The 17,017-nt window shown below is 36.4% G+C and overlaps 1 protein-coding gene across 2 annotated transcripts in view; it reads left to right on the top strand.

Annotated features, from left to right (window-relative positions):
* Positions 1-17,017, top strand: part of SH3PXD2B (SH3 and PX domains 2B) — a 133,407-nt gene that overhangs the window by 35,394 nt on the left and 80,996 nt on the right. For both annotated transcript variants that reach the window (XM_074292076.1, XM_074292077.1), the window contains exon 2: positions 14,617-14,697. In XM_074292076.1, coding sequence (XP_074148177.1) covers positions 14,617-14,697 — 81 coding nt within the window. The remainder of the gene's footprint in view (positions 1-14,616; positions 14,698-17,017) is intronic.

Here is a 17,017-nt window from a genome sequence, read left to right as displayed (position 1 = left end):
TTTAAGCCTGGTGGCCTGTGTTCAAACTCTCTCTGGCTGTTTATCACCTGTAACCTCAAGACAAATTCCTTTCTCTTTGTTTTCTGCTCGGCAAAATGGATTCCACAATCACTTAACTCCTTCCCATTTCTAAATCAGTAATCTTAAATGGATGAACAGCCCTAGTGATATTCAGACCTCACAACCATGAGGAATGATTGAGGTATTTCACAAGTGAGTTCTTTCTTGGTTAGGAAGAAGATGGTGGCCAAAGAAAAGGGAAGTTTCACTGTATATGATCTAAGGAACTATGGTTTAAAAACAATGTGCCAAAAAGACAGAATCCTGCAAGACAACTGTAACAAATGTAAACTTAAAGCGGTCTCCCTCCATTGATTTGGAAGGCAGTAACATGCCTACTGTGAAAGCCTTGAAACCAGACAGAAAATTAAAAGCTCTTTCCATGGCTGCCAGCGACCAAAATGTTAATCACTTTAACATGTGAATAGCAACTCTCTCCTTCTGACATTCCCTTCTAATTAATATGGGTAAGGAATTTCAAGCTGCTTTTGCCAAACCTAGAAATCCCATGGAATGGATATGAAAAATAGAATAAATAAAATGAAATTGCTAGACATACCCCTTTGCCTCAGAGATTATATTAATAGGGTGAAAACACCTCATATTTTTGAGTTTGTATGATGAAAACATATGAGATCATAGAGCTCTGAAGGCAGATTTGGCAGCTGTTCCCTATCTTCTTGGACTGGAAAAGGAATATCGATTGACTTTTTGAGCCCTCTCCAAGAATAAGTCATTCTGTGCATAAATCAGAGTTAGTATATCAGACACGGATAAGGTATTTCATTTAAACCTGGGTTGTTTAGGTCTGATTTCAAATGTCTGTATCTATGATATAAAGATGACACATGGGCCATCTCTAGTTCAATTTTTTTAATGTGGTCTTTACATTTAAGGCTTTTAAACATATATATGTATATACATATATATATATATGTACATATATATATATATATATATACATATATATATATATATATATATACTTCTTTTGGTCCTGTTTGCCATCAATTGAAATAGCCCTTTAATTGTTTTGTGTTTTTTTTTTAAGAAGGGGGGCAGAAAAAGTCTAATGCAGTACTTTTCAATTTATATTCCTACAGTTGCCTTGGAGAACAAGGAATTTAAATCATCCTACAAACATTAGGTTCCTACTGTTTTTCAGGCACTGTGCTAAGCGCTAGGGATAAAAAGAGAGGCAAAAGACTGTACTTGACCACAGTGATTTTATAGTCTAATAGGAAGGCCAGATACAAAGCAAAGTATATGGAAGCTAAATAGTCATTTATTCAGTGTCACAATATGTGCAAGAAATAGAATTTGAGTCCAAGTCTTTTCAAGTCTGAGAGCATCCTTTAGTTATAGAGGACAGCCAATCATCAGACAGCCTAGCACCTAAGAGGCTTAAGAGAGGGTGTAGGAGGGGAAATACAGAACTGAATAGGGCATTTGATTGAGCTCTGCCAAAAATTAAGCTACTCCTTCAGATGTTGGGGTGAGGAGGTGGGGTATAATGGGAAGCATATTGTTTTCCAGCAATATTTGTCACTAGGCTAAGGGGCCCAATAAAACCATTTTTGTTCCAGCAAATATGCAAATAGGGAGAATATTGTAGAGAGCTGCATATAACAGCACCTAACTTTGGCTTTCTGTCATGGCTATGTGCCTCTTGTGGGTCTATGCTCAAAATACTGATTGGTTTCCTTCCTAGAAAAAATGGTTAAGGGGGCTAAAGGAATGCCTTTCCAGATTATCAGGGATAATGAAATGTTCTCTTTAAAAATATTAAAGGAAGAAGAGCTTTAATATGAAAGCAAAGGAGAAAGAGCATCTTTAAAGAGAGGGGGAGAATTTTGATGTATGGTTAAGATGTTTAAAGAGTAGAAAAATTGGTTACAGAGGAGAAAATGGGGAAGGATCACTGAACACTTGTTACTAAGAAACCAGTGAGGTTCTTCTCAGAGAAGAAGGGACTAGAACTCCTCTGAAGAGGAAACAAAGTTAGATATCAGGGAATAGCTAAAATGTAGAGGATTTACAGAACAATATTGATGGTACAGATGCCCAGAAGCACAGAGGATATAACATCTAAGAGAGAGATGCTTGAATTCAGTATAAGCACACCTTGGAGATATTGTGGGTTTGGTTCCAGACCACCAAAATAAAGCACGTTACATGATTTTTTTGTTTCCCAGTACATATAAAAGTTATATTTATATTCTGTTGTAGTCTGATGGTATACAATAGCATTATGTCTAAAAAAATGCATAGTTTAATTAAAAATTACTTTATTGCTGAAAAATGCTAAACATGATCTGAGCCTTCAGTTAGTTGTAATCTTTTTGCTATTGTAGGATTTTGCCTTTTTGTTGAAGGCTACTGCTCAGGATGCTGGCTGCTGAAGGTTGGGGTGGCTATTGTAGTTTCTTAAAATAAGACAGTAAAGTTTGTAACATTGATTGACTCTTCCTTTTACTTAGCACTTAGCAGCCATTATAGGGTTATTAGCTAGCTTAATTTCTGTATTGTTGCATCTCAGGGAATAAGGAGGTCTGAGGAGAGGGAGAGAGACCTGGAAGAGCCAGTTGGTGGAGTCATTAAAACATACACAACATTTATTGATTATGTTTACCCCTCTTATATGATCATGGTTGTGGTACCCCAAAACAATTACAATGGTACATTCAAGGTCACCGATCACAAATTATCTTAAAAAATATAATAGAAATGAAAAAGCTTGAAATATTGCAAGAATTGCCAAAATGTCACACAGAGGCACAGTGATGTGAGCACATGCTGTTGGAAAAATGGCACTGATAAACTTGCTCAACAGGGGATTGCTACGAACCTTCAATTTGTTTTTTTAAAAATGCATGGGCAAAGCACAATAAAATGAAGCACAATAAAAAAGATATGCCTGTACATAAATGCACACTACATGAGGAATGATCAGTGTGAATTAAAGATACTGGGGCAAGGAAGCAAATTTGACCTCATAGATGTTAGTGGGACTTTGTGGAATCTCTGACAATATTGTAACTCCAGAATGATATAGGTTATTAAAAACAACAACAGCAACAACAACAATGTGATTGTGGGTATGGAGAGGAGGGCAGGAGAGGGAAAAAGAAGTAGCATTGTGTATTAAAAGGATATAGTGCTCTGAGGAGTCTTTGGAACCAGAAGGTAGAAATAGGATAGAGATAAAAATCAAAGAAGCAGAAACAAAAAAAAAAGACATTATTATCACCAGATATTATTGTACATCTACCTTGACAGAAAGAAGAAATAGGTAAATGCAGGAAATAGATCATGAGTTATGACATAGACAACTAGTAGTGATAATAGGACTTCAGTTATCTAAACACCTACTGGGACTTTTTTTGCTTTGCCAAATGCAAAAAACTAACCATTTCTTAGTTTGCTTTCATTATAATTTCATCTTTCAAAAAGTGAAGGAAGCAGTGAAGGGAATAGACATTCTGCCAGGGCCTTATTCTTTCCAATATAGAGAAACTAGTTTTAGAAATAGAAATGATGGAAATCTTAAAGAGGGAAGTGGCCTTTACATTTTAGAATTTGTGATAGAAAAGGAGAGGAAAATTGGGTCAATTCTCATATGCATCCTAGATTTTTTTGAAAAAGAGAATTCAGGGAAAAGACAGAATTCTCTGGCCTACAATTCTTTAGGAAAAGTCAGTACAGGAAGATTCCCAGGGTCTTATGGAAGTCTCATCTTCGTGAGATCAAATCTGTCCTCAGAAATTTAGCAGCTGTGTGACTCTAGACAAGTCACTTAGCTCAGTTTGCCTTGGTTTCCTCATGCATAAAATAAAGTGGAGAAGTAAATAGCAAACCACTCTGGTATCTTTGCCAAGAAAACCCCAACTGGGATCACAAAGAATCAAACACAATTAAAATGGATTATCAAGAGCCAAAGACAACCAAGATAGTGAAGGATTTCAGTATCATGCCAGAAGAAATTCCTGGGGAGAAAAAGAACTGAAAATGTTAAGCATGGAAAAGAGAAAGCTTGGAGAAGAAGAACTGACATAGTAGCTATCTTCAAATATTCAAAAGTCTATCATTTGGAAAAATAATTAGATTTATTCTAAGAGAGTCCAATTTCTGCTCAATGTAAGGAAAGATTTTCTAAGAATTAAACCTGTCCAAAAGTGAAATGGGCTTGACTTATGTGATAGTCAGTTTCCTCTTCTTTGATAGTCTTCAGAGATTAATGCATAGATCCTAGTTGAGGCATAAGGCATATCTCAGAAGACTTTTCTATCATTGAAGGTTTGGTTGTATCAAACTGTGTTTTGTAGAAAACATTTATATTTTCAAAGACTTTCACCATCTATTATCTCATTTAATCCTTATATGTGGTACTTCAGTCAAATCCTCTGTCGTGTTATAATGAAGTGTAGATGTGGCCTGGGACTTTGAAAGATATGCCCAGAAAGTACAAGACAAGACAGGTCCTGCAGAGGTAGAAAGGCTCTGAGTATAATCTTTGTGATGAATCAGAGGTGACCAGTCAATCTAACTAAGTTTGGAGAGGCTCATTTCCAGGTTGGCCATGATGAGGAACTTTTCAATCAGAACAAATCTTGCAGATCATCAGCTGAGGCACTTAGGGATTTCAGTAGGTAGAGGGAAGAGCACCCATTCCAACAAAGTTAAAGATCCTTGAAATATTAACAAATATGTTTTAGGATTGCATTGTCTTTTTTTCTTACACTTTAGAAAACTTGCAGAGAAGGGTTTAGAAAGATATAATATTAGAGTTAGAAGAAAGGACATAGATCATTACCTAGTCTTATTACCTTAGCTTACAGATAAGGAAAATGAATTTCAGAAAGGGTGATACAAGTTGCCCAAAGTTATACAGTATGTCAGGGCTAGAACCCAGATGGTCTCACATCTAACTTATTTATTTATTCTTTGCTCTGGAAGAGGACTGTGACATCAGGTTGATGATGCCATGACACACAAGTGAATTGGATTTAAGTGAGGGAGGACTGTGCAAAGTCACCAGTCTCACTTTCCCCTCCAGAGCCATCTGGGTCCAGTGACAACATACAAATCAGGACAACTGGAGATGGCCCTGGATGCAATGGAAGACCTTGGCCTTCAGATCTCCAATTAGTCTCGTTATTTCAGTGATTCAGGCTAGGTAGCAATTGAGGCAAAGAATATCCTTTTTCACATAGTTCAAAAAAATCTAAATAAATATATGTATACAAATCTGGTAGGGAAAGATCTTTAGGGTTTCTGGCCAAAGCAGAAATGACTGCTGTTTTCATTCAGTCTGAGTTGATCAGAACCCAAAAAATGACCTGGGGCTTGGCCTAGGACCTGTTGGTGGCCAGTGAGAGTACACACGACATTATCATGTCCATTTTGTATACAGAGCACCATAGGCCAAGTGGAATCTATATGAATATATGTCCCACAGGGTGCCTTTAATTAGGCAATCAGCAAGTGCTTATTAAGCACTTACATATGTCAGACAATCTACCAGATGATGGATATACAAATGCAAAGAATAAAACAATCCTTCTCTACTTGCAACAAATTTACATTCTATTGGGGGAGACAAGGACATATAAAAATACAATATATACACATATATATTAAACACACAAGTGAATAAGAGGTTTTGGGAGGAAGAACACTAACAATTGGGAGGGGGAACCAGGGAAGACTTCATATAAAACATTATGTTTGAGCTTCATCTCCAGGAGGGCAGAGGTAAGGAGGGAATGCCTTCCAGGAATTGGGGGTGGCCAGTGCAGAGATGGGAAATGGAGTGTCATGAGTGAGGAACTAAGAGAAAGCCAGTTTGGCTAGATTACAGAGTACAGAAGGGGGAGTAAGGAAAGGCCAGTGAAGCTGAAAAGATAGGTTAGGGCCAGGTTGTAAAGGATTTTAGAAACTAAACTGGAGAGCAGATACTCATTTTTTCCTGGAGGAATTTAGAAAGCCACTGGGGTTTTGTCCAAAAGAGCTATTCCAGGCATTGGCCTCCAAGGTGAATCTCAACTCTCCTATTTATGGCCTGCATAGCCTGGATCAAATCACTTAAACTGTAGGAGCCTCAATAAGTTCCTTTTCTATAATTTAGTGAGCTGGATCCATGATCTCTAATGTCTGTTTTAATTCTAAAATGATAATTATAAGAAGCTTTAGGCTCAAAAGTCAATATCAGAATCTGTTTTCTCTCTAAAAATTTATACTTCTCTCCTCTGTGTACCTTCCTCATAGCTGGAGTACACTCCCTTTTCCCCTTTACTTCATTATTTAAGTACCATTTTATATAAAAACTTTCCTGATCTACTGACTTTTCAATTCTGTCCACCAGTCCCTAACCTCTAGTGTACTCTCTCCCCAAAATAGCTTGTATTCATTTTATGTGTATTGTGTAAAAATGTTTTTATGTCTTATCTCCAATTAGAATATAAGCTCATTGAGAAAAGGAATTGCCTTTTTGTTTTTGTCTTTAGTTCTTACATGGTATTTGGCACATAGAAATACTTAAGATGGTGTACAGTGAAAAGAGTGCTGGATTTAAAGTCAAAGGATCTGAACTTGAAGCCTCATTCTGTCATTTAATACTTGTATAAACTTGTATAAATCACTTAGTTTCTTTGTGCTTTCTTTTACCTAATAACTTTGGATTGGATGGTATGAGACTTCCCTATTAAAACATAATTGAGAAATGTTTTTAAAATGAGTAAAAATATAGTTCAACATAGATGATATAAACTTGTGGCTTTCTATTCCTTTCTATTAGACTTTGATATCACTGGACTAGATCAGGGCTTCTTCATCTTTTTTTTTTTAAATAATAGCTTTTTATTTTCAAAATACATGCAAAGATAGTTTTCAACATTCACCCTTGCAAAATCCCATGTTCCAAGTTTTTCTCCTTTCCTTCCCACCTCCTAGACAGCAATATTTATTTAATATATATTTTAAACATGTGCAATTCTTCTATACTATTTATATATTTATCATGTTGCACAAGAAAAATCAGATCAAAGGGGGGAAAATGAGAAAGGTAAAAGCAAGCATACAACAACAAAAAAGGTGCCGATGCTATGTTGTGATCTACATTCAGTCCCCATAGTCCTCTCTTTGGATGCAGATGATTCTGTCCATCACAATCTATTGGTGCCTCATTATTGAAAAAACCCTCATCCATCAGAATTGATTATCGCATAATCTTATTGTTGCTGTGTACAATGTCTTCTTGGTTCTGCTTAGATCAGGACTTTAAACTTTATCCCCTTTTCACCTGAGGAATTTTTGCACGAATCTAGATATATCGATACATAAAATAGGTGTACAAGTCAAAACACTAATGATAAATCATAATTTCACCACCTCCACATTCAGTTAGTAGACCCCATATGGGGACATAACCCACAGTATAAGAATCTGGGGACTAGATCATCGCCAAACTCCAATCCTAATTCTGACTATAACGCAAGAATTTATTAATATGTAGTCATTTCAGAGATGATTCCTGAGGAGTTAGGACTGAACTGATAACCTGAGAACTTGAAAATATATTGCAATAGAATAATAGTGTGAAGTCAAGAGACCTGGATATGTGTCTGTGACTATTCTGATCCTTAGTTTGCTCATCAGTAAAATAAGTTTAGACTTGATGATTTTTCCTTGTTAGTAAAATATGAAATCATCTTCTCCCTCTTTCAGGGAGGATTTGGGAAACTAAGTCAAAGCAAACAAACACCTTAATGTCTATAGCCCTTTAAAGACAGCATTAACAATTGATAGCTGCTCATTGGAGAGACCCACTACTAGCCCAAATCTGTATAGTCTGACACTTTTTACCATGGCTCATGGCAAACTAAGGTAAATAGAGAAGAGGCATTGAGCTATCTGTAATAGCCTCCCCCCAAAGGGTGAAAGGAACTTTTTATCCTGCTGAGATATGAATGCCGACGGAAACACTTAGCTATTTAATGCTGATCATTAATGCCAACCAGATTATTCAGCAGAATGTAAACCCTTTGAGGAAAAGGACTGTTTTTTTTTTGTTTGTTTGTTTGTTTATCTATTTTTTTTGATCCTCTCCACTTTGTACAGTACCTGACACTTAGTAGATGTAATAAATGCTTGTCAAATAAATTATTGAATGAATATGTTAAGGTAAACTGAAGATAAGGAGAAGAGTGGGAAGCTAAACAAAGAGTAAAGGATACAATGAGAAGGAAGAAGGGAACAGGACAGAGCAAAAGAAATGGAAAAAAAAAATCCTAGATTGAACATGCCCTCGTTGTTAAGTGCTTACTCACCATTTATTTTGCTTTTTAGTATAGTGTTTTCCAACCATTTTTAGTGCAGCTCCTTTTTGAATTGGCCAAGAATAATAATAACAATAATAGCAAGCATTGATTTTGCAAAGTATTTTACATATGTTTATTCACTTGATTTTTGAAAGGGTGATCTACCTAGTCTTAAAACATCCTTCTTCTCTCTTTCCTCACTTTTTCTTTCCTCTCCCCTTTGCACACACACAAATTAGGCCACCTACCAGTCCAGCCATCTGTCTGTCCACCCACCCACACACCCACACACACATCCACACTCACACACACACAGAGCATTGTATATGTAAAAACACTGTGGTTAACCTCCCTCCTCTTTCCATTGTGAATACCACAACTTCTATCCTCGAAGTCAAAAAATGGTCCAAAGGAAGTTAGGAAACTCAGGACATCTGGCCGTAACAATGAGATCCTCATGAGAATCACGAAGTACTGATTAGAAAACAGCGCACCAGTGTTTTGTGAGATAATATTAGTCCAGCCTACAGTATTTTTATTAGGAAAAATATGGCCTGTCAGTAATTTTGACTGACTCTTTTTGGTCCAGTAAAAGGAATTAACATTATTCCCTAATCCAATCTCTCTATTTCTTTACCTCCAGGGAAATAATGGAAGGTTCTCCTGTTATTAAAATTTTGCTGTTATATCACCTAAAGGTGGTAAGAACTCTTCCGTGGCTAAGAAAAAGGTGGAGGAGAAGCTGAGAAAACAAACAAGGGAGGTGACTAGAAACAAAAGAAAGTTCTTATTGGCCAGCTGCTGCTCTTGGCTGCTTGAGTCCTTTTCCACAAACCAAAGCAGGAGCTCAGGGCTGCAGTGGGGAAAATTTTAGGTTCCCATGCTGAACAGGAACAGACTAGAGACAGAAGTCCTAACTTACACAGGGCAGCTCCCTCCTTCACTTTTGCCATCTTGTGGAACTGAGAGCACATTTCCTTTGGACCCTTAAATTATTATCAGGCAAAGTGCTCCTTAGGTAATATGGGTGATATGAAAATTGAGAACACGACGTCTGAGTGCTTTGCTTGTTTACCCCGGTAAGTCATGTTAGATGTCCAGAGGCATGAAATGCTTGAGCTCGGAGAGACAGAGTCTGCAATACCTTCTTTTTACTGTAAAGATTAGCAAACTGAGGTTCAGAGATAGCAAGTGATTTGACCATTATCACATGGTAAATCAGGGATAGAGCCGGGGCACAAGTCAAAAGAAATAACAGAGAGCATACTTACTGTGCTTACTCACCATCCGTCACAAAGCATTTATTAAGTGCTTAGTATGTGCCAGACACTGCTAAGCCCTCAGTATACAAAGAAAAGAAAAATATTTTAATCTCAAAAAGAAAGGCACCAGCAGCTGAGAGTAAGTAAGGCTGGAAGATGGCAAGGATGGGAAGGAGCCTCCTTCAGAAGGTGGAATTTGAGTTAAGTCTTGAGTCTGCTCTTTCTTCTTGTTCAAAGCCCAATTCAACTGCCACATTCTCCATCTTCCCTATCTCCTTACATATAAATGTAATGTTTTACTTTTATAACTTTGTTGCTCTTAGATGAACTGTTGTCTATCATCGTTTTGTATATGGTCTCAACCTTCTAAATTGAGTTCGTGAAACCAAGATCCATGTTTCATTCTCTTCTCTCCCCCCCCCCACCTCCCGCCTTCCCAGAACCTAGCATAATATCTTGCACATAATGGCCATTTGATTTTGATTATATTAACTTTGTTCTCCTTTTCTTTTTTATTTCTCCACCATAGATAGTGCATTACAGAAGAAATAATGTTAGATTTGTAGTCAGAGGATATGGGATTGAATCCTGGGTCTGCCATTTGTTACTTATGTAATCTCTATGGATCTTGTTTTCCTCACCTGTAAAATTAGAAGATTGGAATAGATTGCCTCTTGGGTCCCTTCCAGATCTATGAGTTTATGCATTCTCACAGTCAAGCACACTGTATCTTGACCCCAATACAAAGATGATATTTTGGTTCTTTTTGAGAAGGAAAGACAATACTCAACTCACTTCTTCTGTGCCGATTATTACTTTCATTCCAGTCTTCTCATCTCACCCCTCTTTTCACATCACTCATGCCCTTTTGCTCTTTACTCTTCCTATTTCTCTCTGGGTTCCTAACCATTTGTGTGTCATACACTCCTTTGGCAGTTTAGCAAAGCCTGTAGATCCATTCTCAAAATTATGTTTTTTTTAAATGCATAATATAAAAACATAGGATTACAAAGAAACCAATGTATTTAAATAATCATCTACAGACAGGAAGATCTTGAGCATGTGCATTCTTGATGTGGGTCTAATATCTACAATTTTTTTTTTGGAGGCAGTAAGTATCTGAAGCTACATTTGAACTCAGGTGCTCCTTACTACAAGGGCCAGTGCTCCATCCCCTGGGCCACCTAACTGCCCTAGTAATTTTGAAGTAGTGATGAGTAAAAATAATATTTTGAGATAGTTGCAACAACTGTAAAATGCTATGAAAGTATCTGTGATTTCCATTAGTGACAAAGCCACAAGTATGGCTAATTGTTAAACTATGAACTTCCTTAATCAATTGTTCCCTGGGAACAAAGACCACTAAGTCCCAGGACTTAGCACAGCCCCTGGCACATAATAAATGCTTGTTAATAGATTAATACTGCAGTTTATTGCCTATATTCATAATTAAATGAATTAGTCATATATTTCTTTTAAAGGTTCCTAAAACTTAGGACTCAGTGAAACTAAAGATGTTATTTTTTTCCCATTCAACTTCATGAACCCCTCTGAAATAGTCAGGGATTCCCAGATTAAGAATTCCTTCCCCAAATAATAAATTTTTATTTTTTTAAAAATAATAAATTTTTATTTTTTTCCTCTATTGTTATTTGCTTGTCAGTTCCCTTCAAAGGATTGAGCATTAGTCATTATGAGTAGGGACTATCACACAGAAAAGAGATAATGTATGTTATTTTAAATTCAAGGGATGGGAATGATAATTAACAATATTTTCTGATATAGTCCTGTGCCTAGTCCAAGGGTTGAAATATGCTTGACCTGCAAATACATTTGGTCTTGATACCTTAATGCCACTGCAGACAGTTAAAAGAAATGTCATGGGGAGAAATGGGGGAGACACTAAGGAAGATACAGAGTGGTCGTCAGGCCCTAAGAGTTCCTAAGGTCAAGACTATCTTAAAAATAATCCTAAAATATTTGTTGCTTATTAAATGCTGCTCTTTTTCAACTGCACATCTCTCTGAGTTAAGATTTTCTTCATATCTTAAACCAAACAACATATTTTTGTATAGCTGGGAGCTAGCTATAGATTATTAAACCTCTAAGGGGAGGAGGGGAGAACCAGATACAGATTATCCTTAAATCTTGGATGATCCTCAGAATATCCAAAGTTTTCTTAAAAACATGAAAGATATCTTTTATGTGTAGAAATCTGGATTTGGTTCCAATGCAATAATCTGGAAAGTTTACATAGTTTTGAACTGGTCATACAGAAATTTGAAATTTGTAAACAATAATTCAACAATGCAAAGTATAATCAAAATAAATGTTTTTCCATTTATGGGAATTTGTTTATTTGTTGTAGTACTTTGGTTCTGTTTGTTTTAATCTTTGGCTCTTTTTCTTTTTTATGATTCTTTAATTCTTTTTATGGGTCCCAGAGGTTATTTGGGAAGTAGGTAGTTATATCTATGTTAAGATTGAAGCCAGAGAAATCACTTAAGATATCTGCTTTGGAATCTTTATTAGGAGGGCTTAAGGATAAAGGAATCTATCTTGGTCTGGCAAGAGTAGGGAGGAAGTTGTTTCTTGATCAGTAAATCCCAATTGTGTCAAAGGTACCTCTAAAAGAATAGCTTGAGCTTTTAGAAGAAAGTCATCCACAGTACCTTGTCTCTCTCCTTTCTTCATTTACTTGAAACCAAAACAAAGAAAAAAGCATTTCTTAAGTAGAAGAAATTCTCTCAACCAGAGATTTTTATTCCTTGTTTTAAGTTTTAGGAAAATAAAGAAAGGCTAGGGGCAAGGCAATGATTTCTAAATTTCTTAGTGTTATGGCATCATATTATTTACTTGGTTTACTAATACCTAATCCATCCTTCCCTAAGGGAATGGGTGCCTTTTAAGTCCATCTAGTCCTCTATCCCACTAAAAACCCTATTCTGATGTCTCATCATGATATGAAGATGACCTCGAATATACCAACTTAACTATTCCCAAATTGAAAAATTTCTAGAATAAGCCTGTAATGAACAAGATACATATAGTCTGAAGATTTGCTTTGCTAAGGTCAGGAGGGCTCATTATCAGGCATGGTGCAGTGGAAAGATGCTTAATTCATAATCAGAGGAGCTGGGTTCAAATCCTGGGTCTACACTTTTGAGCTCTGTGATTTTGTAACTTAACCTTTAAGCTTCTGTTTCCTCATCTGGAAAGTGAGGGTTTGAACTAAATGATCTTCTAAAATTTATTTCATTTCTAAATTTATGATCCTCTAACCACAGGGCAATCATTTCTTTCTCAAAACAAGAAATTTTTTAAATTATCACCTAAGTTGTGGAACAGCTCCCATTTGCTTCTTTGAAGGAATTAAATCATGAATCACTTCTTTGCTTTACCCTCATTAGTTCTTTATTGCACTCCATATAAGAGTTCTTCCAAACCTTCTCTTCTCTATTACAGCCTGCCACATCCCCAGACCTAAGAGCCTTATGTTCTACTGAGAAAACAGACCATTTGCTTTGAGCTTCCTCTTTTCTTATACCTTGCATCTCAAAACTTTCACATCCCCTTCTTTCCTCTGGTCTGCTGAAGAGGCAATTCTGAACAAAACCAATTGTTCTATTTTTATCCTTGCTCCCATCTTCTCTAAACACATCCTCCTATTCTACCCCCCACCCTGTTCCCAATATAATGGTCTTTGTTTGTTCTTCCATTTCTTCCTATCCACTGGCTCATTCCCTAATAGCTACAAACATGCCCAGGTCTTCCTCTTCAAATAAAAAAAAAAATTCCTCATTTGACTCTACTCTCATAGTAACATTATATGGCACTTCTTCCTTTCATAGCCAAATTGATAAAGTTGTCTACACTCAATGTATCTGCTTTGTCAAGTCTTACTATCATCTCCTCAGCTCCATAAAGTCTAGCTTTCATGCTCATCCCTCAATTGAAATTGCTGTCTCCAAAGTTATCAATTGGTAAAACCCATGACTTTGTTCTCTATTTTCGACCTTTTGGAGCTCTCTAGCATTTGACATTATTGGTTACACTTTTTCTTTAGATATCCTCTCTCCTCTGGATTTCATGATACTTCTTTCTCTTGCAAGGTTCTCTTTTTTAGTCTCCTTTGCTTTATCTTCATCCATTTACCACCCTTTAACTGTGAATGTACCCCCAAGATTCTGTCCCAAGCCTCTTCTTTCCATATACTCTTTTATTAGTTTCCTTGGGTCTAAAGATCATGATTCCCAACTCTCTAACCATCTCTCGAAACTTAAATCCTACATCATTAAGTGACTATTGGACCTTATAAAGTAGATGTCCCATAAACTTTTCAGATTTAACATGGCCAACTTGTTATATCTCTTCTCACACCAACTTACCCTGTTCCTAAGCTTCCCTTTTTTTGTCAAGGGCACAATTTTTCAATCACCTAAGTTATCTTGTTTTTATAGCCAGATATCTTGTTTTCCCAACTGAACTATGAACTTTTTGAGAACAGGAACTATATCTTATTCTTATTTTGTATCTTTCAAAATAGTTACCATAGGGCATTGAACATAGTACTTAAGAGATTATCTGAAATTGTTATTTATATAAAAGGATGACCTCAAGAAAAAATCTAGCTAGGTAGATGTGTTAAGCTACATATAAAGTAAAAAAATTACCTGGGACATGACGAAGGTTGTGAAAATGCAGTCATATTGAAGCTATAGAATAGAATAAGAAAGAGCCAAAGACCATTGGTCATATTTGCTTTGCTTTATTCAACATCAAGAAAAATACAGCAAATATTATTAAACAGTACAAAAACTAAATGATAAAAAATTATAATAACTGAACTTGTAGGGATTATTTTACTCTTTCTCTTTTTTCTCCAATATTTATCACAGTGTCTGGCATATAACAAAAACTTGATAAATAATTTTTGATTTATTGGTTTTATTAATTTCCTTATTTTGTCCCTACAGGTCTATATCATCAAAGTTACTTGGTCCAGTGGTTCCACTGAAGCTATTTATCGACGGTACAGCAAATTCTTTGACCTACAGGTAAAGATCCTGACACCTCAGCAGTTGGCATCTATCCAGCACTAATTCTGGAGGTGGCTTTGCTGGGAGGGAGCCTATCTGAGATTTCTTTTCCATATGCTACAAGTTGTTCTCTCCTTTGAAATTTGGCCCTTTGCTAGAAGTATCAGAGGGGTTTCATTTTCTTGGGCTTTTAAAATGGCACTCTTTATTTCTAAAGTTTCCTTAATAGAAAAGAACATTTTTAAAAAAATTATCAAAATTCAAATACAATGTCAATATGAAGATATCATTCAAAAAGCATCAGTATAGTTTGCAGATCATTAGAATATCATATATTTAGATATGAAAAAGATCTTCAGAGGTTATTCAGCCTAACACTTCATTTTACAAATGAATGGTCTTAAGAATTTAGGGGACTTCCCAAAGGCCACACCAGGAGTAAGAAATAGAGACAATTTTAGAACCCAGGTCATTGACTCCAAATCCAATATAATTTTTTGAATTTCTACTTGACTATGGATCATAATAGCTTGTTACTCAGATGATATTATAATTTATCAGCAAGCATTAATGAAGCACCAATTATGTGTCAAAGAATGCTTTCGAGATGTTAACATTTTGAATATATATATATATGAGTATATGCAAAATAATTTGAAGGGAGGGAGCTACTAGCAGTTGAGGGCATCAGGGCCTGATCTAGGAGCTGGGTTTGAAGGATAATAAGAATTCTAAGAAGTAAAATTATAGAGGGACTGCATTCTAGGCATGGGTGACTTAACTGTATAAAAGTATCAGAAGAGGAATATGGCATATCATGGGTGAGGAAAAATGAGATTTCTAATTTAGGTTGAACCAAATAAGTGAGGAATACCAGTGAAGCCAGGGTCATGGGTTCAGTTCCCCAGGGAAGCCATTTAGTTCTGAAGGGAAATAAATTCCATGTTCCATGGTCATAGATTGAATCCCTGAAACCAGAGAGCTGTTTTGCAATTGCAAATCTTGTGACACAAGAAGTACCAGAGAGAGAACGTGTCTGAAGTTAGTGTAAACCCAGCCTGAATAATAGAAAAAACAACTTGAGGCACGTGTCTTTCTGAGGGTGGATCATTAGCATCATTTACCTATAATGAAACACAACATACGTGAAAATGGGTGTGTGACTGATATTCTGGGAATTCATAATGCTTTTTCAAACAAAATAATGAAGTCATTTGCTGACTCAGGACAAGTTGGAGGACTGTTTAGAGTTCTGTGTTCTGTAAACAGAGTCCAGAGTGAAAAGGAACAGCATAGACTTTCTTTTTCTCTAACCTTACTGGTTTTCTGGCATACACTTTTCCATGTTGAATGTAAGTGAGTACTTTGGTTTTAAAAAAAACTACTTTTTGCTAGACCAGCATTTTCGTGAGGAAGGACAAATAAAGCACTTTTTACTCCGGGTTTTATCATCTACTTGCTTAATTCTACCAATTAGAAATTAGAAGCCAGATTTTCCCCAAAACAATCCACAGTAATAAGGAGTTTACTCTACCATAAATAGCCTCAGACTTCCCTATCTTAAAAAAATTTTTTTAAAAGGTATGGCTTGCAACATGTTCTAAAGATTAACAGATGGGTTATTGGACCTAAGAAGGCATGGAATTCCAAAGGCGTCGGCTCATCATGGAAAATGCGTTTGCCTCCAGCTCCCCAAAGTGTAAATCTGGAAATGGTTAGTGGAAATGCACCAGCTGATCTCAGCTGCTGCAAGGGAGCAGAGAGAGGGAGGTGATCCGTAAGCCATAATTCCCAACCCATTTGTAGAGGAGATAGCCAAATATTACTAGATATCATGAGATTTCCTCCTGCCCTAATTTCCCTATTCTTAAGAGAGATGTTTAACACACACACACACACACACACACACACACACACACACACACACACACACACACTTAAAATTAAAGTAAATTAGAATGAATTTAGTTTGAAGAATTTGGTACTTTTCTGAGAACAGTTCATGGAGGATGTGTGATTTTCTTTAGTCTTTCGTCCCTTGCTAGAATGCTGTCCTCATTGCCCACTGCCCCTGTGTAAACTCCTTCTCTTCTGAACTCTGGTAGTATTATACGCTATACTGCAGAGTTTAATAATAGTCCTTCTTAGGATGTTCTCTATTTCACTTGTTCTTTTCTCCCCAGCTGTTTTGTAAGCTTCTTAGTATAGTCTTTCTCTAACCCTTGCCTCTTAGAATCCACAGTTCCCAGCAAACCTTAGCTCAGCTGGCATATCCCTCTTTGAAGCCTTTCCAGATTTCCCTCAAATGCTCCTTTCCCCCTTCAAATTATCCTATCTG

The sequence above is a fragment of the Sminthopsis crassicaudata genome, chromosome 2, assembly GCF_048593235.1.
Source record: "Sminthopsis crassicaudata isolate SCR6 chromosome 2, ASM4859323v1, whole genome shotgun sequence".
Taxonomy (NCBI): domain Eukaryota; kingdom Metazoa; phylum Chordata; class Mammalia; order Dasyuromorphia; family Dasyuridae; genus Sminthopsis; species Sminthopsis crassicaudata.
The sequence above is the reverse complement of the archived record's forward strand: the minus strand, read 5'-3'. Positions and strand labels throughout refer to the sequence as shown.